This window comes from Sorex fumeus, unplaced genomic scaffold (assembly GCF_029834395.1).
Source record: "Sorex fumeus unplaced genomic scaffold, SorFum_2.1 ptg000010l, whole genome shotgun sequence".
Classification (NCBI taxonomy): Eukaryota; Metazoa; Chordata; class Mammalia; order Eulipotyphla; family Soricidae; genus Sorex; species Sorex fumeus.
The window spans coordinates 29953083-29977665 of NW_026606067.1; the positions used below are offsets into that span (position 1 = coordinate 29953083).

Sequence of the window (24583 nt, forward strand, 5' to 3'; positions counted from 1 at the left end):
GCCGTTCTGGAGGATGTGATGGATCCATCAGGACGTCGGAGGGCAGTCATCTTGGTCTTATAGTTGGCGAAGGACAGGCGGGCGTTACGAATACTTTTCCCGGCTTCTGCCGCATCTACCAGTACTTCTGGTCTTCTCTCTTTGAGGTCTTCCTTGATCACATCTCTGCACTGCTTTGTGAGCTCGGACGTTAGCTTGCAGTTGCCTGAGGCATGCGCCAAACCACGCTGGCGAATTAGCTCAAGAGTTTTCGAAGATAGGCGACTTTTTGTGGCTATCTCTCTCTTGGCGTTCCTCGCACATTCATGGAGGTGCTGAACCAGTCGATTGTATTCCTCGTCAATGTTGTCAACAATGGCATCTTCCCATGTTGCCGCAAAAGTACCAGAGTTCCCAGTTGGTGGTCATTCTGGGAGTTCTCTTTTTGAACTTTGCAGCCCTTTCTCCCCGCTCTGTGAAGTAGAATTTTGCACGAAGGAGACGGTGGTCCGATCCCGTTCGAAATTTTGGGACAACAGCGACATCAGTCAGGCAAAACCGTCGATTGAATATGATGTGATCTATTTCGTTGTGGAATCGAGCTCATTGAGGTTTCTCAGGAGATCAAGATGCTTTAACGTTCATTGATTTAAAGAAGGCCTTTGATTCTGTTGAGACGGAAGCGGTCATTGAAGCCCTAGCCAATCAGGGCATTCAAGCCCAATACATCAGGATCCTCCGTGAGCTGTATTGCGGATTCACTACCAGGATCTCACCTTTCTACAAAGAAGTGATCGTTGATGTCAAGAGAGGGGTGCGGCAGGGTGATACCATTTCACCGAAACTCTTCAGTGCCACCCTCGAGAACATCATGCGACGACTGGAATGGGAAGGAATGGGAGTGAAGATAGATGGTCGGCAACTACACCACCTCCGCTTTGCTGATGACATTGTTTTAATAACACCAAACATCAGCCAAGCGGCACAAATGCTGGCCGACTTTGACCGTGAGTGTGGAAAGGTAGGACTACAGCTGAATCTTACGAAGACAATGTTTATGAGAAACAGCCTTGTTCCTGACGCCCCATTCGCTCTCAACGGAACCACCATCTCCGAATGCAACAGCTATGTGTACCTAGGTCGAGAGGTCAACATGACAAATGACCTGGCACCCGAGCTGCGCAGGAGGAAGAGAGCTGCTTGGAACGCCTTCAAGAAAGACGAAGAAATAGCTAAGAGGACGAAGAACCTCCGGCTCCGGGCACATCTCTTTGATTCCACTGTTCTTCCTGCATTAACATATGCCTCAGAGACCTGGGCCCTACGCAAACAAGATGAGAAAACTATTCAGGTCTCCCGAAGAAGAATAGAAAGAGCTATGCTTGGAATATCACGTTTCACTCAAATGAGAGAAAGAATCCGGAGTTCTGACATCCGTCGACGATCAAGAATCAGGGACGCTGTCTCATTTTCCAAGGTGTCGAAAATCAGATGGGCTGGTGATGTAATGAGATTTAAAGACGACCGCTGGACTAGAGCTGTTACTGACTGGATTCCACGGGATGTCAAAAGACCGCGTGGCCGCCCTCCTTCCAGATGATCAGACTTCTTCGTGAAGATCATGAATGATCGGTTTGAGGCCCTTCATGTTCCCGGAGCAAACAGATGCCATTGGGCTACACTAGCACGCGACAGGGACAAATGGAGACGTTACTGGTGCCCGCTCGAGCAAATCGACGACTAACGGGAAGTTAAGTGATTAAGTGATTAAGTGAAAAGATACTGCAATTGGTAGGGTTCTAGACTTATACCTTGCACACTGCCAACCCAGACTCTATCCCTGCCACCCCATGTGTCTCCCTCAAGCCCCATCAGGAGTGATCCCTGAACCCAAAACTAGGAGTAACCCCTGAGCACTGTCAACTGTTTCCCAAAAGAGGAAACAAATTAAGTAAACAAGGTAACCCTGTGTTTCACAGTGAAACAATTCACTTAATAAGACCTGCTTAGTTTGAATTTTAAAATGTCTTTTAGAGGCTGGAGAGAAAGCACAGTGAGCAGGGCATTTGCCTTGCACACAGCTGACCAGGGTTCTATTCCCAGCATCCCAGATGGTCCCCTTAGCACCACCAGGTGTAATTCCTGAGTGTATGAGCCAGAAGTAACTGTAACTTCTGTGCATTGTCGGGTAAGACACACACAAAAAAAGTCTTTTAAAATTTAAATAATGTCTTTAAAAATGTCTTGCTTTGACCAAGCATCACAGAATTTTTTTTTTAATTTTTATTTTTATTACTGAGACACCATGAGGTACAGTTGTAGACTTACAAATTTTTGTGCTTGGGTTTCCATTATACAATGATCAAATACCCATCCCTCCACCAGTGCCCATTTCCCACCACCACGGATCCCAGTGTCCCTCCCACCCCCTTCCCCCCGATCCTACCCTGCCACTGTGGCAGGGCATTCCCTTTTGTTCTCTCTCCTATTGGGTGTTGCCATTTGCAAAAGAGGCAATGGGTGGCAATCATGTTTGGTCTATAGTCTACTTTCAGCATGCTTCTCCCATCTTGGGAGGATCCTCCCAACACCCTTTATTTGGTGGTCTCTTCTCTATCTGAGCTCCCTTTTCCCCTAGCATGTGTGACTGGCCTCCCATCACAGAATTTTTTATGTTCATTTTTTAAATGAGAAAATGTTTGCTTAAAATTTTATTGAAATTCTCCAAAGTGTATCAAGGGCCTAAATCCCAGTTGCTATTTAAAATAGTCTCCTGGCAAATTGGCTTCATAGTTAGTATGTACACTGTCACTCTCATTTATTCTTCAGCCAAGGTGTATGCAATTTATTCTGTCTAAAATGCCCTTTTTTTCCCCTTCTCTCTGAAAAATTAGATCATTTGTTTTCAGGTCAAGTCCTATCTATAAGTCCCGTATTATCCAAGTTGCCTGCCTTTTAAAAAGCAGCACTCCAAACAGAATAGGATTCATGAGAAATATTGACTCATAGCTCTCACATAAATCCTCTATTTTTTCATTTTTTGAACAGTGAGCTAGCAAAATTCAATTCCACCAGTAATTTATTTTTATCTTTCATGGTTCAACTTTAAAGATATTGGTATTCATTTATATTTTTTAAGCATTCTGGATAGGAATAATTTATTAAGTTTCACAAATTATTGCCCACCATTAGATAAAATTCATTTAGAAAATAGTATGATGTGAGAGCATTACATTATAAAAGTATAACTTTATACTGAAGACTAGGGTTTTACATTAATACAATTATATTTATTTATTACTTTTTTCAGTCTTTAAAAGAATTACCACAAAATAAGCCTAGTAATGTAGTCCCAAATCAGAACTGGTTATGGCTAAATTTCTCAAACTACAACATAATCTGCCAATTATAGTGATAATCATTAAATCATCAGCAGAAAATTATTGCCTAAGTATGTGTAGCACTGTAGCACTGTCCTCCTGTTGTTCATCGATTTGCTCAAGCGGGCACCAGTAACAGCCCACACAAATTGTGAGACTTGCTGTTACTGTTTTTGGCATATCAAATACGTGACAGGTAGCTTGCCAGGCTGTGCCGTGTGGGCAAGATACTATATTTTAAGTTGTAAGAGATATTGGGGTCACTTCAGTGCTTAATGAAAGACATAGGTCTAATGTCATCTATTACACAGAAAATTTAAAGAAATGTTTCAAATATTTTTGATGCCTACTATAAGGGCTGGGGCACAGCGGTAGGGCGTTTTCTTGTGTGCAGCCAGCCCGGCGGAGCCGGGTTCGATTCCTCCACCCCTCTAGGAGGACCCGGCAAGCTACCGAGAGTATCTTGCCCTCACAGCAAAGCCTGGCAAGCTATCCGTGATGTATTCGATATGCCAAACACAGTAACAACAAGTCTCAAAAAAATGGAAACATTACTGGGCCTGCTCCAGCAAATCGATGAACAATGGGAGGACAGTGACAGTGACAGTGACTATAAGGAAAGCCTGGCAAACTACTGAGAGTATCCCGTCTGCATGGCAGAGCCTGGCAAGTTCCCCATGGTGTATTTGATATGTCAAAAACAGTAACAACATGTCTCACAATGGAGACGTTACTGGTGCCCGCTCAAGCAAATCAATGAACAACAGGAGGACAGTGCTACAGTCTTACTGTTAGGAGGGAATAATTTTAGTCAGAAGATACACAGCAGTAAGCTAAATCCTTACCTTCAAGAAGTTTATGTTCTACTAGGTTATAAAACAAAATACGGAACTGTATAACTAATATGTGCATATTTATGAGTTACATGTTCTCTGTATATGAATTGAGCAGCTTCATAAAGCAAGAAAGTATAATTACACTGTTGTGATTAATAAAGGACTGTCAGGGAAAGTCACATTTGAGCTGATCTTTTTGATGTGGAAACTGAAAGGAGAAAATCAGTTGGAAAGAAATGAAGGTATAAATTTTGAATATGTTGTTAATTCTGCTCTTTGGACACTTCAATCTCAGCGATTTACATAAATCTCCCTCCTCTCATTCCTCTACCTATCATCTTCTTCAATTCTGAAAAAAGAACATATGGCTCTTATTTCAAAACAGCAACAATCAAGAAAGACATGCATTTGTGGTTGCATTCAAACCCAGAGCCTTTAGATTACCTACGTATTACCATCAAGGTGGAAAAGATTAAGAACAAAACAAATCCATCTAATTTCTGAGCAATTCAATTAACTCTTACATGTAAAAACAGAGTTACAAACATTTCTAACTCATTCAACTATCGTACAGAAAAGAATCTATTAACCTAGTGTTTTGTGAACGCTTACACAATAAAAATGTTGAGTAGGCAGTTTAAATGGAAAGTTCAGAGAGTGGAATGAGTTAGAAATGTAAAATTAGAAATCATCAGGAAAGGGACAGTAGCAAAACCAAGAGAGGGAATGTGATTACCTCAGGGTTCTAAGAGGCCCAGGAATAAGTCCTCTGACTCTTCGGTGTTAACAGATAAAAATAGAGAAAGCCAACAGCAATAGCAACAACAATGGCAACAAAAAAATGCTTGAGGAAAGCTAGAAAAGTGGAAAAGGAAAAGAAACCAAGAAATAATTATGCCCCAGTGGAGGTCAGAAGAATATACAATCAGATATAACTGATAAAGTTCGTAACTAGCATTGACCACTGTCATTAATAATGTGGAAATTCCTGGAAACATTGCTAGATATTAGTGACGATACAATATTGAATGGAGAGGATTAAAGAGAAAGAAAAATTACAATTTCATTTCTGGGTATATGCTCAAAGGAACCCAAAGCAGGGATTGCACATATATTTGTATGCTCATCTTCATAGCATCATTATTTAGAATAGCCAAAAGATTGAAGCAACCCAACATACCTTTCATCCATGAATGAATAGATAAAATATGAAATATACAGACAATGGGGTATCCTTAAGCTTTAAAAAGAAGGTCACCCTGATAAATCCCACAATATGAATGAACTGTGAAGACACTGTGTTATATTCAACAATAAATGAAATAATCCAGTGACCAAATAAACCCTGTGCTGACTTCACATACACAGGGAAAGTAAAATAATCAAATTTATAAAGACAGGGAAAAGAATGGTGGTTCCTGAGGCCTGAGAAGAGGGGTGGTTAGGAAGTAACTGTTCAATAATTACAGCATTTCAATCTTGCAAGGTGAAATAATTTCATGGAATTGGAAAGATAGTTTAGCGGAGCACACTACAGCACGTCCAAACCACTGCTGTCCCTACAGAGGGACATGTTCTTCAGGTGATTCTCTCTGAGGAAAGGAAAGGCCACGTATCAACAGATCTTAATTTAGCCATATAAATACATTCTAAAGAATTCTACTTCTTTTTGTCCTTGGTGAAAAGTTAAGTAGGTCCCAAATCTACATTTAACAGAACACAGGGTATTAAAAGAACCTGCTGCTAGTGTGAGCATGACCACAACCAACCTTCTGCCTCTGTAGTCTTGGGTTCCCCTGTAAAGTGGACACAATCGCAATTCTCTCAGGATTGATGGCAATGGCACATTCAAGAAAGAAGAGAGCTGTGATTTAAAATCACTTTTTTTGTGTGAATGTGAGTGCTTGTTCCTCTGGGATCGGGGATTGTAAGGAAGTGTGTCATCAAGACTTCTTTCTGGGGCAAGGCTGTTACTGACTCTCCCAAATGAGAACGGAGCTTCTTTCTTAATTCCACACTCCAGGGCCTTGACTTGGGAGGGTGCGGCCACCACCCTCCAGCCTAAATAGAGCCAAAGAAAGTCCCGGTCAGGAGGATCTGTGACTGGGAGTCACCCACTATGCTCTTTCTCTTCAAAAGTCCTATGGAATTACATTAGATTTTAAATTTTTTTGTGAAGAGGCATATAATTCAAATACCATAAAATTCACTACATTGTAGCACATAAGTGCTTTTATTAGCATTGATAATAAAAAAAAACCCTAATATCTATTGGATCTCCAGCCCACCCCACTCAACCCTATGCAACCATTGATCTACCCTTCTTCTTTAAACATTTCCCCTTTCTGGGCATTTCATATAAATAAAACCATATAATTTCAGGTCTTTTGTGCCTTGTTTTAACAGTGTTTTCTGAAGTGGGCAGTATCAGTCCCCAGGGGGTGCTAGAATGATCCATGGGGATGGTGATAGTATTAGGTGCGATTGGTAGTGGGGAGGTGGGGTTGGGTACTTTTTGTTTTTCACTTGAAGGTAAATTTCCTGGGTAGGTGCTGAGTGAATTTTTTTCTGAAAAGATGGGTGTAGCATAAATAAATTCAGAGACCACTAACTTAGCATAATATTATTGGGGTTTAATCAAGGTCATGATGTATATATTTATTTCATTTGTTTTAAATGGCTGAATAATATTCTAAAGTACACACACACACACACATATATATATCTGTTGATGGTATTTTGGGTTGTTTCAATTTCATTCATATTATGAGTAAATGCTCTCTAATATTCATATGTAAGTTTTAAGATGGATATACATTTCTATTTTTCTTATACATATACCTATAGGTGAGATTGCAGGGTAGATAGTAACTCAATGTTTAGCTTTTTGAAAAGCTGTCAAATTTTCACCAAAGAAACTGTACCACTTACATACTCGGCAACAGTATTATTTCTCCACATTCTCACACTATCTATAATTTCAATTATCATTATCCATTTATTATGGTTTTAACATGGATTATGCTAATAACTAATGATGTTAGTCATCTTTTAGGTAATTAATGACTAATAAATGACTAAATATATTCTTTGAGAAATTTTTATTCAAATCTATTGATTAATTTTTTTATTGGATTATTTGCCTCAGCCACGTGACATCTTATTATCTAGTTCTTACTCTGGAGAACCTGGCAGGCTACCAAAAGTATCCTGCCCACGCGGCAGAGTCTGGCAAACTCCCCGTGGCGTATTCAATATGCCAAAAACCAGTAACAATAATGGGTCTCATTCTCCTGACCCTGAAAGAGCCTTGAATATGGTACTTTTTAAAATCTCAGGGTTAGGATGAAGGAGACGTTACTGGGGCCTGCTTGAGGCAATTGATGACAGTGATAGTATAGCGGATAACGCACTTGACTAGCATGTGGCCAATCTGAGTTAGATTTCTGGCACCACATATCATCCCCCAAGGCCTACTAGGAACAATGCCCGAGCAGAGAGCTAGGAGGAAAAGCTGAGTGCAGTCGGGTGTGGAACAAAAACAAGATGAAACAAACTAAATATATAGATGGTGGTGATGTTGCAGATCAACTTGTTGCATATCAATACTTAATGACTTAGAGCCTATACTTTAAAAGGTCTTGGTAGAGCTATAGAAATAGCACAGCAGGTAAGACACTGGGCTTAGATGTAGTCAACCCAGGTTAGATCCCCAGAACCATGTAAGGTCCCCTACCCCAAACTGTCCCACAAGTACCACTGGATGTGGTCCAAAAGACATACACATAGATAGAGTGGTTGTGCCCTCTCCGCCCGCTCCAGATGAAACTCTGGCAGCCACGAGCTTCCAGAAGCAAGTCCCAGGTATGTGGGTTCCAGGTCTAAGACTCCAAGCCTCTCGCCAGCAGCAGAACAGTCAGACCATCCCTCCCCATTCCCCCCGCCCACTTGGTGTCCTGGCTGTCATGGCTGCAATCTGCTTCTGGGAACCATCTTAGCTCACCTATGGCCTTGGTCCAGAGACTCCCAAATGAATCCCAAAATGGATTAGCGCCCTAAAGAGATGTCACTGGATCCCAACCAGTGAACAATTGTAAATACAATTAACCACTTGTGAATACAATTTTTGAATTCCAGAAGCACGTGGAGGATTTCAAAGTTAGCACTAGAAAATAAATGACCTATCATCTGCCCCTGGCAGGCAGGCTTGAATGGTGGTGGGAAATTTTGAGCAAACTATAATGCCCCAAAGTAGAGAGAGAGTTTGGGGGAAATTGTCTGCCACAGAGGCAGGGGGAAGGATGGTATGGGGGATGGGGATACTGGGGATATTGGTGTTGGAATATGTGCACTGGTGGAGGGATGGATGTTTGATCATTGTATGGCTGAAATTCAAACATTAAAGCTTTGTAACTATTTCACGGTGAATCAATAATTTTTTTTTAAAAAAGACACACACACCTACGTACACACACAGACACACATACACATACTCATGCATAAATTTATTATATAAATAGAGAGAGAAAGAGATAGATAGCGAGGCTAATATGGAAACTTCTAATTATTTAGGTATTGGGCTTGGTGCTACAGATGTAGCAGTGTCTTAAGCTTACTTTCGCTATGCTATGCACTCAAAGATCACCTGGAGGTACTTACAAACCTAAGTCTGTCACACGCACGTAAAAATTCTTAAGATCTACACTATAATCTGTCCCAAAGTTGTGCCCTTTAAATCAGAGATTATTTTGCAATACACTTGTTAAAACTCATGAAATTGCACCAGTAAAATTTAGAGTTAAAAGAATATATTGATCTTGGGTATGATTTTAAAAGTTTTAAGAAATAAAAATGCTATTTGAGAAAAAAGTTAAAAGACTTGCACACAAATGTCTGTTGCAACCAAAAATATGTCAAAAACAACTGAAACAATTAAATGTCACTTGGCATGGATAAATTATTTTGTTATACCTGCACAATGAAATGTCTCAGTATATTAGATAATGCAAATGAACAAATGTAGTAATAGGATAGATATTCATGTGAAGCAAAATAAGCTTTACACACACACAAATACCATATAATTCCATTTACATGAAACTTAAGAATAGACAATACATGATAGTGTTAAAACAGTTACATTACTGAAAGAGGTACAAGGGAACTTTCAAGGGCATCCTATTAATTTGATAGGGGTTCATAATTTTTGTCAAAAGTCACACCTCTCCAAATTTAAGATACACGATTCAAAGTTTTGTGTTAATTTATAGCCCCAAATCAAATAAATAAGAGAATAGAGCAGAACATTTAATGATTTCATTAGAGAACCCTTCAGAAGTTTAAATTCGAGACATATAGAGAAATATGTGGTAGTGATACTCATAAATGATTTTTGTCATTGCTTTGGTTTATGACCTAAAGATGTCGCAATGTAAACATTTTGTGCTTGCAAGAATGATCCAGGGGAGGGAGGAAGTTAATGTCCTTAAACAGGAATTAAAGATTTAATGCGTTGTGTAGTTTTTGCCCTTATTCAGATATGTATGTAATTCATCATTAGTAAAAAGGAAAAACAATATATGGCTACCAAATAAGGCTACATCATTAAAAGTGTATAAAACTATGCCAAAGTGATATTCTAATTTCTTATAATATACATACTAGTAGAGCAGCTTTGATCTCACATTGTCCACAATATTTTCCTTTTATCAAAGATTTTTCACTTTGAGGAGTACTTGTCATTTTATGATTAAGTTGTTTCATTGGCTCTGTTAAAAAAAATAATGACATTTTTAAAAAGCAATGTTTATTTTTGTATAAAATAGTGAAATTTTGCACATTTCTAAATTCTTAAACCATATTTAAACATTAATTGTTTACTACAATTGGGAATGGTCAAATCTAATTTCCCCAGTAGTTTGGAAAATGCACAGTTCCATTCTTGCCATGTAAGCATTTAAAGCAATATGCAACTGCCTTTGAAATAGAAACATAATTATAGAATATAATAACTATGTTCTGGAAGGAATTCCTGTGTTATTCTTTCCCATATCTATAGATCAAATTTAACTCCACCTAGAAAAACAATTAGATGGTGGAGAGATAGTATAAAGAATAAGGCATTTCACTTGCATGCAGAAAACCTGAGTTCAATCCATAGCACCCAATATGGCCTCCTAAGCCTATCATGAGATATCCATGAGCACAGAGCCAAGAGTAACCTCTGAGCACTTCCAGGTATAGCTCCTCCAACCTCTGCCCCAAAACATCCCTCTTAAACATTTACTATAATATATATGATAAACATATGCCTAGTAAATATATATCATAATAAGTTTCTATATTTTGAACTTTTTAATCTCACTATATATATTTTTGGGGGGTCTCCTAGAAGTGCTTGATGGTACAATCCTAGGACCTGGCCAGCAGGTGCTTCTCAACTCAGGTGTGTCAAAGGCCATGAGTAACTCTGGCAATGCATGGGGTGCAGTATGTGGAACTAGGGACCCAACCTGGGGCCTTACACATGTAGACATGTGCTTCAGTCCTTTGTTTTTCTGACCCTACAAATTATTTTAACCATTTGAACTAACTTCGTTTATTCTCTATTATCAAAAAGCTTATTTCTTCTGGGATTATAATAAATTCAACATTGATAGCTATTATTACCAAAATTATTAAAACATTAAGTATACTTTAACTGTACTTTTAATTTTTGATAGTTAAATTCTAATTTATGAATTTATTCAGCTGAACTTTACTACTGATCAAGAGATTATGTTAACTTTAAGGAAAAATGCTATAAAAGTTACCAGTTTTGAAAAGTGCTTTTATTATCATCCTATACTAAATTGACATTTTTATATGAAAGATGTCTATCCAAAACAATTGTATTTCATATAAAAATATTAATAATTTGATATAAAATTATACATTTTGTAAAATTTATACTGCATAAACAATTCTAATGCTTTAATTTTCAATGCAATTCCAATTTCAATGCAATGCAGTACTGTGATAAAAAAATAGTTTACCTTGAAGCTGTTCTTTCAGTAATTTCAATTTCACTTTTCCAGCAGAAAGCTGTATTAATGAAACAGAATCTGTCAGTTATGCAATCTCTTATTCAAAGAATTTATATTACTAGTATATTATATATAATATATCATAAAGGTATTAAAATTATGCATCTTGAACAAGACTTATTTTGAGAAAATAAATTTAAATACATAGGTGATATGAAAGTATACATGAGAATATAAATTAAGAGAAAATTTATAAAAGGTGCGGGAAAATTTTAAAATCTATTTCAATCCATGCCATACATTATTTTTAAAACAAAATAAAATAAAATAAAACATATGTATCACCAAGAAGTGTTCTTTTGAAAGCACAAGTATTCAAAAAGTTGTAAAGGTTTAATCATTCCTTATCTATTTGTTCTTTATAATATAAAGTACAATATTTCTGTAGTCTGAGACAAAACTGAATTTTGTATAAACTGCTCTGCTTACATAACTGTAGAAGTCAATAATATTATCTTATTTGCCTGATCTAGGGAATCACATGTTTAAGCATGATAGATTTAACTTTCTAATACTGTTTGTGATTCCTGTCATTCCCAAGCTAAATGAAAAATAATTTGAGTCAATATAACTCACTTTTAGGAATCTCAAATAATTCTTAAATTCCTTGGAACTTGAGTTTTTATAACCATAAATATAAATCAGACTCTGATTGCACAAACTTGCCTTGGTACTATAAAAATCATCACTAAAAGTACACAAACTAGCGTGGACGGTTCACTTTTCTGCAGACTCTGTCAATTCATGCAGTTTTCAGTTTGAAATTTGCATGCTCAGTTGCCTAATTTGTACATGAGAATATGAGAACAGTGACTGCCTCTAAGTCTATGGCTGTACCAATTACAGTCATCTTTCAAAATTTAGGCCTAATTATTCTCAAAGAACCTTTTTGTTTTGCTTTGAAAGGGCATTTGTTGCTCACACACTTTGAGTAGCTACTCAGATGCCGTGTACCACACACAGCACAAAAGAAAACAGGACAGAAATAATCACTTTTTATGCGAATTATACTTTTATTTTTAAACTGACAATGTTATAAAGCTACAGATAGTTTGATCTTGTTTTTCATAACCAAATCCAAATCACCTAATATTACCTTAATGGTCCGTCCATCCTGAGGTGCAACAGGAACTATGTGATTATAGTCTACCTGGGCAATATATACATATATATACATATATATGTGTTTGTGTGTGTGTGTGTGTGTGTACTAAGGCAAAATAACCTACTACTAGGAAATTTTTATGATTTTCTTTTATTATTTTGAATAATATTTTTATGTTCAATGAAGATAGCCATTATTTACTTCAAGTGATTTCAGGTTAAAATATATTTCAATGAATAATTTGTGAGCTATTATTAAGTCTTATTTCTATCTGTTTAGTAAAGAGGTGGCTGTGGAATAAGGTTGGGTCAAGGATAGATGAATGGGTAGATAGACTGATTGGCAGATGGACATGCATATATATATATATATATATATATATCTCAAAAAATACAGTGTATAGTTTATTGACATACTTATGCTTATAGCAGCAAAGTTTAAATGGATGCAATCAGTGGAGAGAACAGATATATCATTTAGCCAAATAGACTCTAACACAATATTTAACCCATTTTACATTCACAATGTCCTTAAATTTCTCACAAATGCCACTAACTACCATTCTAAACCCAAATTTTTCTCACTTTTACAAATATCCTCATTGTTTTTTCCACAACTCTATTTTAATAAGGCACTGTGAGTTACATACAAAGTTATTTGAGTTTTTGACATACAATGTTCCATTACCCATTTTACCACCAGTATCAACTTCCTTCCACAGTATTTCTTCATTCTAAATCAAATATTCTTCTCAACCATTGCTTGTCCTTTGATCCAGACTCCTCTGTTATTCCATAGAACATTTTTTAAAAGCCTCAAACCCTTCCTAAAAATGCCTCTTTTAACAGTTCACATTAACTTGTCAAGTCTTTTTCCCAGCACAATCTCCTCTCCAGAACTTGCCTAAGTATTCAGCTCTAATTCTATTCCCTTCCCCTAGGGAGAAGAAAATACTCCCTTTCTGATCCTCAGTGGTTCTTCCGGAAAACAAACCCCAATCATCATTCAGTGAAGCTACCTCCAGGGAAGGTCCTCACCTTTAAATTTGAATTTAAGTGCTCTGTCTTTGTCCATGTGCAGGATCCTCTTCTACCTGAGCTTCAGCAATTTGTTCAGTATTTACTCTATTACGCATATGGAGAATAATTGTGGCGATTCCTATACCCATGTTCAACTGACATTCTAATACTAAAAGCATTACAGCATGCTAACAAGAACATCTAAGCAGCTCTTCAATTACTCTACGATTATAACCCAACCTAAATCTAAGCAATATTTTGAATGGTCTCAGCTTCAAAATAACAGCCAATTTGTCTTACCTTCTTTCTTTTGAGACTTCTCATAGTTGTGCACCATTGTTATGAAACAATATCAACTGGGATCATACACTACTTACACTGAATAATCTCAGGAATTATAACTCTTTTGCAATTTATTCATTCTTCACTAGACTTCACTCGTTATTCTCAAATAGCTACTCAAAGTTTCTCTATAGCTCATCACTCAATTTTACCCCGTTTTCTTCCACTATTCCTAATTTCCTCATCAATGTTACTCAACAACCCTGTCTCAGAATCAAATGAAAACACTAAAAATTTGCCTTTCCACCCACCCGATTATTTTCCATCTTTCATATCTCAGAGAGCATGTGTCCTCCATCCCATGCCAATGGTCTTCTTTAAGAAAAACCTCTCAAAGATTACACCCCTCAAAACTGGCACTTCTAATTCTCCTCTTCAGTTTTTCCTCCACTAAGGAGCCCAATACTCTGCTACAAGCCTACTCAACATTTTCCTAATTCTAAATATATATTATATGGTAATTATATCTTTCCTTAATCTCATAAACACCTGAGAGTCACATCTCTGTTCTCAGGTTCATTGCAATGTTAATCTTTACTCATTTACACCCACCCTCCTTTCTTACCACTCAAAATAATGTTTTTTCCAGTAATCAAGTCAAATTTAATGTTTTAAATCATTCTTGCTCTATATTAGCACTTTAATATGCTTTTGAGGAAATACTATAAGTGACTCCATGTACACTAGTTTATATATTTCTCATCTGTAATGCCTATTTATAAATTTGGTAGCCAAGACTTAAAAGTTTAGGCAATCTGCCTAAAGTCATGGGGCTAATCAAACAAGTCAGATTTTAATTTATATGTCTATTGCTTAATCTTGGCACCACTGACATTTTAAACCAAATAACTCTTGATATTTGGGAACTTTATTTATTTATGAGCTAAAGTAGGAAAAGCAGCTAAACTATTGACTAGCATAAATTGAGAGTATTAAAATTCTTTTACCTGCCATATTTTCTGAAGTTAATTCATACCTGTGCCTCCTTGAGGAAGCATATCTTGCACCGTTCTTAGTTCTATAAGTTCTTAAGGAACACATTTTTAAACTTAAACGACACACAAAAATTCAAATATAACTCAATCTTTGAAATTTGTAGGACGAGTATAATTTTAATGTTCTTTCACAAAACTGGGTAGCTTAGTATGTGAGATGATAGATATGCTAATTAACTCAGGAGAAATCCTTTTTCTATGTAAACACTTACCAAGTAGTCAAATTGTACACCTGATATATCTTATAATTTTCTCTGTTAATTATACCTCATTAAACTGGGGAAAGGAAAGAAGAAATTAAAAACCAACCCAAAATCTTTAACCCAAAACATCTTTTCCATGTCCCTTCCCTATTCATTCCCATAGTCCAGTTCGACCACAATTATACATGACTGCTTAATTTTCTTCCTCACAATTTTTGTTTTATGGTTTCCTTTCTAATTAGATTCTTCTTACTAAACCTATGGATTTTCTAACAGTTATCTAAATAACCACTCTGCTTCTCTAAATATAATCCTAAAAGTATCAGATAAATATACTAAAGAGTTCAGCAAAAGACCACAAAACAGAAACATCAATTTCTATGTATTTCATTTTTCACTACTTTCAAATTTTATTTTACAATTAACTTTATATATTAGTAAACAAATATATGTACAAATGAATTCTACTTATAATATATTAAAAGTACTTATATAGGTACATCATATTCAAGCTGAACTGACTCATATGAAGCATGATCAAAACAGCTTAGGTATTATTTGTTCTATGTCCTGTCAACTCCAAATGAAAGGAATATTTGAACAAGATTAACCATCAGAAATAATCAAGATAATCTTGCTGTCCTTTTTCTTAAAGCTATCAGGTAGTTTGGCCACACTGCAACTTTAAGGACCCTACCCAAGAATGGTATCTGTCCAGTGTCCAGCCAAATGGACTCACCAAAACTGATGTGAATTTTTTAAAAAACTCCTCACAGCTACTCTATTCTACCTACCCCATGCACTTTGAGGAGTGGTGAGAAATCATGGGTCTTTTATTCAGTGCCAGAACACTGCACACACACACCCTCAATGTCCCTAGTAACTAAAAGGGAAGAACTATATCTAGTCCTTCCTCTCCCACTGAAGTAACAAAACATGGAAATAGAATAGCTGGAGGCATGATAAGTAGCCTAGTGTAAATAATGAACAGATAATTACTCATATAATTGGGAATATAACGTTCCAATCTCAGTGCCTACAAAACTTAAAAAACATTTGGGAAATAAAGGAATTCAGCTTCTCTGGCAGAAAGATATAGAAGTCTAGTGAAGTTCTCAAGTTAATCATAATTCTCCAGCCTGCAGGACCTCAAATAAACAGCATCAATGAAAATTTAAGCAATAACTGGAAGATATATTCAATCAACTCAAGAATAATTAATTCAAAGTATAAAAAATCCATATAAATGAAATTGAAGATGCTAACGAATATAAAAGATGTTAGTCTCATGTTATGCTACTTTATATTTCACAAATGAGTGTAGTCATTCTATGTCTATTCCTCTCATTCTGACTAATTTCACTTAGCATGATACTCTCCATGTCCATACACTTATATGCAAATTTTATGATTTTATCTATTTTAACAGCTACATACTATTCCATTATGTATATGTACCAAAGTTTCTCTAACCAGTCATCTGTCCTCAGGCACTCATGTTTACCACCTAAGGAAAGTAGAAATAAGGGCCAAGAGGATCACTACATGGTTTGGAAGCCGGCCTCACGTGCTGGGGGAAAAGGCAGTTGGGATGGAGAAGGGACCACTAAGTAAATGGTGGTTGGCAGGATCTCTTAGGATGGGAGATGTGTGCTGAAAGGAGACTAAGTACCAAACATGATACCCTCTTAGTACCTGTATTGCAAACCATAGCATCCAAAAGTAGAGAGAGAGTAAGAAGGAAGGTACCTGCCTCAGGGGCAGGGGGTGGGATGGGTTGGGGGTGACAGCAGGAATACTGGGAACATTGGTGGTGGAAATGTGCACTAGTGGAGGGGTGGTGGCTTGATTATTGTATGAAACTTAATCATGAAAGTTTGTAACTGTATCTCACTGTGATTCAACAAAAAAAGAATTTAATAGAAAGCCAAAGTGACAGAACTCTGAATAAACAGAGCCAAATAAGTGAACTTGGAGACAAAACACAAACCAGCAACAATAATGTGCTGGCAAAAGAAAAGAGAAATAAAATAATGGAAGAGAATATTTTCATTATTAATGGAATACACAGAGCATCAAAAAAGAAGAAAATATCAAACACAGGGCAATAACATAAAACTAACAGCAGATCTCTGACAAGAAACCAAACAAGCAAGAAATAATGGAATCACATATTCAAAGTAATGAATTAAAAAAACTTTAAACTAGAGTCTACTACTCTTCAAAGTTATAATTTAGATATAAGAGAAGGAAAAATGTATTTTAAGACAAACAAGATATAGTCAAATTTGCTAGTCTGAAGGGATTGCTCGAAGACCACCTATAAAATAAAAACATTCAATTGAAAAAGGCCTAAAACCCACATAGAACAATAACAACACATCCCTTTTATCAATAACATCTCTAAATGTCAAGGGAGTAAACCCTCCCATCTAAAAGCATAGAGTGACTGAATGGATCAGAAAACAAAATCCATCTATTTTCTGCTTATAGGAAACATATGTAAATTCACATTATAAATACAGGCACCTAGCAGAATGATGAAAAGCAATTAGAATATCCAATGATACACACACAAAATCTGGGAAAAACATACCTATACCAGACAAGCTAACATTCATATAAAGATAGTAGTTAGAGATAGGAATAGACAGTACTTATTGGTTAAAGGAACAATAGAATAGGAAGTAATAACTTGTATCAACATATTTGCACCAAATAATGTGTCAGCAAAGTTTATAAGTATTCTGCTAAAATAATAAAAACATCACATCGATGTAAACACAATGGTATTGGGAGGCCTCAACACTCCACATTCAGTATGGATATAAGAGCCCTCAATAAAGAATTAGAAGTACTGGGATTAATGGATATGTGCAGGGCCCTCTATCCTCATATATGTGAACATATATTCTTCCCAAATATATATATATATTCATATATATGGAGCATTCTTCATAGTAGACCATATATAATGGAATAACTTCAACATGCATAAATTTTAAAATAGGTGAACCATAGCAACCACCTTCTCAAACAATAATGCCATGAAAATAGAAATTAAACGTAAAAAGAAGTGGAAAAACTCTAGAGTCAGGAATCTGCAAAAATAATACAATGCAAAAACAATTGGACAAAAAAGGAAATCAAGGAAAAAATTAAATAATTCTTGAAACTAATAAGAATAAAGAAACAAACTATCAGAATCTATGGAACACAGCAAAAGCTGTATTCAGTGGACAATTCATAACAATACATTAATAAAAAAACAGCAGTCAAATCAAAAACCTAAATTCACAGGTTTTCCTGTCTTTTATATGAAGTCAACTTATACTAATGCCCAAACCAAGATAGAGACATTCACTAAAGTAAATTTCACACCAATTTCTCTGATAAACACTGATGCAAAATCCTCAACAAAATCTTAGTGACCTGAGTCAAATAGTATATTAAAAAATCTTAGGCCACAATCAAAGAATGCAAGAAAAGTTTTTTATTTATTTTTTTTGCTTTTAGGGTCACACCTGGCAATGCACAGGGGTTACTCCTGCCTCTGCACTCAGGAGTTACTCCTGGCGGTGCTCAGGGGACCATATGGGATGCTGGGAATCGAACTCACATCGGCCCTGTGCAAGGCAAACACCCTACCCGCTGTGCTATCTCTCCAGCCCAAGAAAAGTTTAACATATGAAAACCAGCTAACATAATACACCACATCAATGAAAGTAAAGACAACAATCGCATGATCGTGTCAATTTATGCAGAGAAAACTTATGACATTATGCAACATCAATTCATGATAAACAAACAAATAAAAATGTCAACAAAATCGAGATGGAGGCTACCTTCTCCTAATATTAAAGACCGTCTATAATAAACCCAAAGTCAGGACCATCCACAATGGGGAAATACTAAAAGAAATCCTTCTGAATTAGGTACAGGTCAAGGATGTCCATAGTCTCCACTTTTATTAAATATAGTATTAGAAGTTCTAACAGGAGCAGTCAGGTGAGATAAAGAAATTAAGATGTCAAATTTGAATAAAAAGTTATCTACAAATATGCAGATAACAATAGAATACATAGAAAAGTCCAGAGTCCATTAAAAAAGTTCCTAGAAACAATATAACAATAGAGCAAAGTATCCAGCTACAAAGTCAACACACAACATTTTGTCATTTCTTTATAAAAGTAATGAATTAGAAAATAGAAGGCATCAAAGAGTTCACTTCATTTAAAATGATGTCAAAAAATCAAGCACCTAGGAAAAATTTTAACAACAAAAAAGTGAGACCTATAGTAACAAAATCATAAATCACTTAAGAAAGAAATAAAAGATCTTAGAAAATGAATAAATATAGTTTATGTCAATGTAATGGAAGATTAAACCATCAAGATCAAACCATCCTACCTAAATTATTGCACAGATTCAATGTAACCTGCATCCAAGATCAATAAGTAAAATTCAGGATTCCTATCAAAAAATGAGAAGAAGAATTAACAGACACTTCTCTGAAGAAGTTAGTGGATGACCAAGACACTCATTAAAAGGTGTTCATTATAATTTATTATTAGGAAAATCCCAATCATGACAATGAGATATCATCTCAACTAGTGAGAATGATGCTTATTAAAAAAAAAAACTAGGGACAATCTGAGTTGGTGAATACATGGTAAAAAAAAGGCACTCATCAATTTCTGGTAGAAATGCTGTCTGGTTCAACCCCTATAGAAAATAATATATATATTTCTCAGAAAAAAAAACTAGATCTTCCATATGATATAGTAATTCTACTTCCTAGTATACTCCCTCAAGGAACAAAAGCATTCATTCAAAAGATATATGCACAGCATTATTTATCACAGCACTTAGAAAAATTGCTAGGATATGGAATCAACCCAGGTTTCCAATTGACAGATGAGTGGATAATGAAGGTGTAGAATATATGCAATGAATTTCTATTCAGCTTCAAGGAGGGATGTAATCATGCAATTCATTGCAATTTGGAGTGGAGGATATCATGTTAAATGAAGTGAGTCAGAAGAACAGAAGAGCACAACACAAGATGATCTCATTTATCTGTGGTATGTAGAATACAGGAAGAGGGAATGCAAAGTATCAGAGGCAGGTATACCCAGATTATTATTGATTACAGAAATGAAGATAAATGGAGAGAAATGGAGGAAGAGAATAAGAGATGAATGAGAGGTAACAGAAGAAGAGTCAGAGGACTTGAACACATCAGTAGTGAGAGAAGTGGTATATGCATAAACAAAAAAACCAGCAATACAGTAAGCACTGTCTGTAGCACTGTCCTCTCGTTGTTCATCGATTTGCTCAAGCGGGCATCAGTAACATCTCCATTGTGAGACTTGTTGCTGCTGTTTTTGGCATATTGAGTACGCCACAGGGAGCTTGCCAGGCTCTGTTGTGCTGGCAGGATACTCTCAGTAGCTTGCCAGGCTCTCCAATAGGGATGAAGGAATTGAACCCAGCTCAGCCGCATGAAAGGCAAATGCCCTACCCACTGTGCTATTGCTCCAGTCCATACAGTTAGCATGAGATCCAAACTACAACAACCAACTTTAAAAATGTGCCTTTTATTTTAGGAGGGATGTCTGGATTAGCCTTTGACCCCAGAATAAAGGGAGGAGAAGTACAGAGAAGGAAATAAATCAAAGTGAAGCAGAAGATAAAGATAAAGAGAATGAATGGGGATATTTAAGTTTTTTCTGTCTACCTAATCTCACTTTCTATACCCAACTTCTATAGTTCCTGACCTTGTGTTTTTACCCTCCTACTCAACTATGAGACTGGTAATGACTGGGATTATTACTTATTTCATCATCTTTTCCTTGAAAATATGTTTTTAATTCAAATATACAACCTCTTTTGTATCTGATGAAAATCTCCTGGAGAGCAAGGACAATTGCTATTATATGACAACACATTCATTTCATAATTGCTATTAAATAAGTAAACAAGGTAGCATTTAGAATGCCTTATACTAATATCAGGAGCATGGAAAAATAGTTTAGAGAGATAGTTTAAGAATAGAAAGAGTTAAAAAAAAAGTATATCTCAGTAAGAGAACAATACTTAAGAATAAAATGCTATTATGAAGCAGGGAGAAGTGCTCTGTAAAATATTTGTAGATGCCAATTGGCCAATGAAAGTATAATGATAGCATATAAAAAGAAAAAGCTATAAGTAAACACTTACAAAGTCACAACTCTTTTTTTTAAATAATACATTAGAAAACAGTTCCCTTACATGAAGACACTCATCTGGTATAAACCTTAAATATAACGGAACATATATTAAAATACAAGTAAAAATAAAGCAATTCTATATCTAGAAAAGCTAACAATATTTTTGGTTAAATTTCTACACATACAGTATCATAAACATTTACAAATAAAATTTTTCAATATAAATATGGAAACATTGAAAAATAAGAAAGTAATAGGTAGAAAACATTTGATCCTAGGTTATATCAAAAATTCACTTAATTGTAAATTATTAAAATTTATTTTTCAGAAAAGGCATAAATACTGAGAGCTATAACATATTAACATAAAACCTAATCAAAATTAATTAGATATAAAATTGTTAAGAATAGAATGTTTTGCAGTATGAATGGGAATTCAAGATCTAAAATTTCTTGTTTTAGCAAATTGTCTGAGAATCAAATACATTTTCTTACCTTAACATTTCCTTTATTTTGTGATATCAAATGTGATTGATTTCCCAATTTTGCCATGTGTCCAGATTTCCAGTAATATCCACTTGACCTTCTATATATATACATATATAAACAGAACAAAAATATAATTACTAAATACATTTCTTTTCAAATTAAAAATATTTTTATTCCAAAACATGGAAATTCAATTGTTAACATGTAACAGACCACCACAAATAAAAACTCAACTATTAATAATGCCACAATATCCTTAACAATTCTAAAATATAGTTATACTATATTCGGGAATTTTAAATAGGAGTAACAAAAAAAGAATGCCCAAAACCAAATTTACTAAATTTGATGCATCATATCTTAACTGATATAGATTTATTGATTTTTAGGAAATTTTACAGTCTATTACATAGTTTTAGTTTCCCTTGCAGGCGGTCGACCTGGGTTCAATTCCTCTGTCCCTCTCGGAGAGCTCTGCAAGCTACTGAGAGTATCCTGCCTGCACATCAGAGCCTGGCTAGTTCCTCATGGCGTCTTCAATATGCCAAAAAACAGTAACAACAAGTCTCACAATGGAGACGTGACTGGTGACCACTTGAGCAAATCGATGAGCAATGGGAGGACAGTACTACAGTGATACATAGTTTTTAAAGCTAAAAGCTATAAATATGCAATAATAAATAAGGAAAAATAGGAAAAATAATGCCCAAAAATAAAGAGCAGATTTACTAAGTGATTTATAGTAATTCACAAATTGAACGATTATTTGGAATTCAAATCCATCCCCGTGTTTTAATAAGACAGAGATTGAAAAGTAGGGCAAAATATTTGGTTTTATTTTCAGAAATTTGATTTTTGCAAAATTTTTGAAGTAGACAGGGTAGGGGGGCCCAATCCTACTGAAAAATAATGAGATGAAAAACTTTTCAGTGTCACCCTAATAATAAACAACATAATCAAGATTATAAACGGGAATTCTGGCTGTCGCATTTATTATCAATGTGACCTTAGAAAAGAATTTAGCAGTTTTGAAAATTCAGTTAAGTTCCAGGATATTGAAAAAACATCTAATTTTTTTTTTTCTCAGCTAAGGAAAAAAACTCGTGTTTGTAGTTGATTCTCAAATGTGTTCAGAACTCAATGATAAGTAGAAGCTAAACCTAAGAACATGACGGTTAAAACAAAGAACTGGCCATTAGATTACTGAGAGAGGAGAGCAAGACCCATAGCAAACTTTGTCAACTGAAATTATATACAATTTTTAGGTGCATTGATCACTGAAAAACACAAACTTTCTATTTCAAATGAAAACAGAAATAATATTTCATTTCCAAAGTTATGTGTGTAGACATCTTGCACAGTTTTTTTTTTTTTTTTAAGAATCAGACTTTAAAGATAATTTAAACAGGAGCTGGAGCAACCAATAGCACAGCGTATAGGGCATTTGCCTTGCATGTGGTCGACCCGGGTTCGATTCCCAGCATCCTATATGGTCCCCTGAGCACCACCAACGGTAATTCCTAAGTGCAGAGCCGGGAGTAACCCCTAAAAGTTAACTTAAACAAATAATAAACATTTTGATTTTCTTTATTGGTTCAGAAAATGCCTAAAAAGGTATATGATGATGATCACTATTTAGCATCAAACAAAAGTAAATATATAACATATCTAATGTTATTTAGTACCATTAAAAAGCATACATAACGTGCATTTTCTATAGAACATTATTTGGAAGATTATTTTGGAAGAAAATTTCCCTACGTCTACAAAAATACATAATTTGACCTAAAATCACATGGGTAAAAATTTACCCGCAGACTCTTTTTCATGAATAAGCAAAAATGCATGTAAAAAAGTGTTCAAAGAAACAATTTTAAACACTAGACATTAAAGAACTGAAAAATAGAGGGCATTGTATATTCACACAAATAAAAATCAGGCCACGACTGAAAAATGGAGATTTATGTTAATGTGGCAAAAGTAGAAAAGTAGGGTGTGAATCAATTCACTTGTTTTTATAAACAAGTGTCATCTGTAAAAACATTCTAAAAAACATCTGTTACATACATCAGACACAGACATGCATGAATATATACAAGAGTTCATGTAAAGATAAAGCTGAAATAAGTGATAGAAAACTGTCTGCCTACCAGTCTAAAGCTAATGCTATATACCTTATCTCATTACTTGTTATGCATTATCATATCATTTCTGTAATAAGGAAAAAATCATCAATAAAATTAGTAAATAAATGCAATCATAATATTAAGAGTTTTCATTAACACAATTTTGAAGAGAATTTACTAAAAGTAATTTTTTGTAACACAAAATTTTTGAAAGGTTGTGCAATTCTTTGACATATAAATTCCTGCACTCCCATTTTTTAAATCAATAAATGTGATTAAGTACAAATTGGTAATAAAGCATATATTTTATTGTCTTTGTATGGCAATCTTATGAGACAAAAGGGCAAATTCAACTTATATTCCAGAATATGAATGAGTCAGAGGAATAATTAATAAAATAAGATAAATTAGCGTGTATAAGACAGTACTAAGTTCCATAGAAAATAAAAGTAAAAGCATTTAGAATTGTAATATTCCTTGTATATGTTTAATAAAGAAAGCATAGAGGAAATTCAATAATGTTGTTCAACAGAAAATATCACATTATTCATTTAGAACATTTCTTTATTAGAATAACAATTATAGATAAAATATTATTTCCATAATTTAGGTAAAAATTGTAGAAATATCTAAAACTATAACCCACGGTCTTTCTTCCTTTTCTTTGCTCCTCATTGACTGGAATTCCTGTAGTGTTTTTTCCATCTCTTGATTCTCCAACTCTAACTGTACTTTCTCCATTTTCAAATCCTGAGAATTTCTAAAGAAAGGTTTTAACATAGAATGTTCATTTGGGGTAAAACAACAAGCACA

At 35.2% G+C, this 24583-nt stretch overlaps 1 protein-coding gene across 1 annotated transcript in view; it reads right to left on the bottom strand.

Annotated features, from left to right (window-relative positions):
* The window catches only part of ZBBX (zinc finger B-box domain containing), a 142621-nt gene that overhangs the window by 115155 nt on the left and 2883 nt on the right, over positions 1-24583 (bottom strand). The window contains 4 exon segments of the mRNA XM_056110561.1: positions 9857-9963; positions 11230-11278; positions 21651-21738; positions 24417-24530. Of these exon segments, the coding sequence (XP_055966536.1) occupies positions 9857-9963; positions 11230-11278; positions 21651-21738; positions 24417-24530 (358 nt within the window).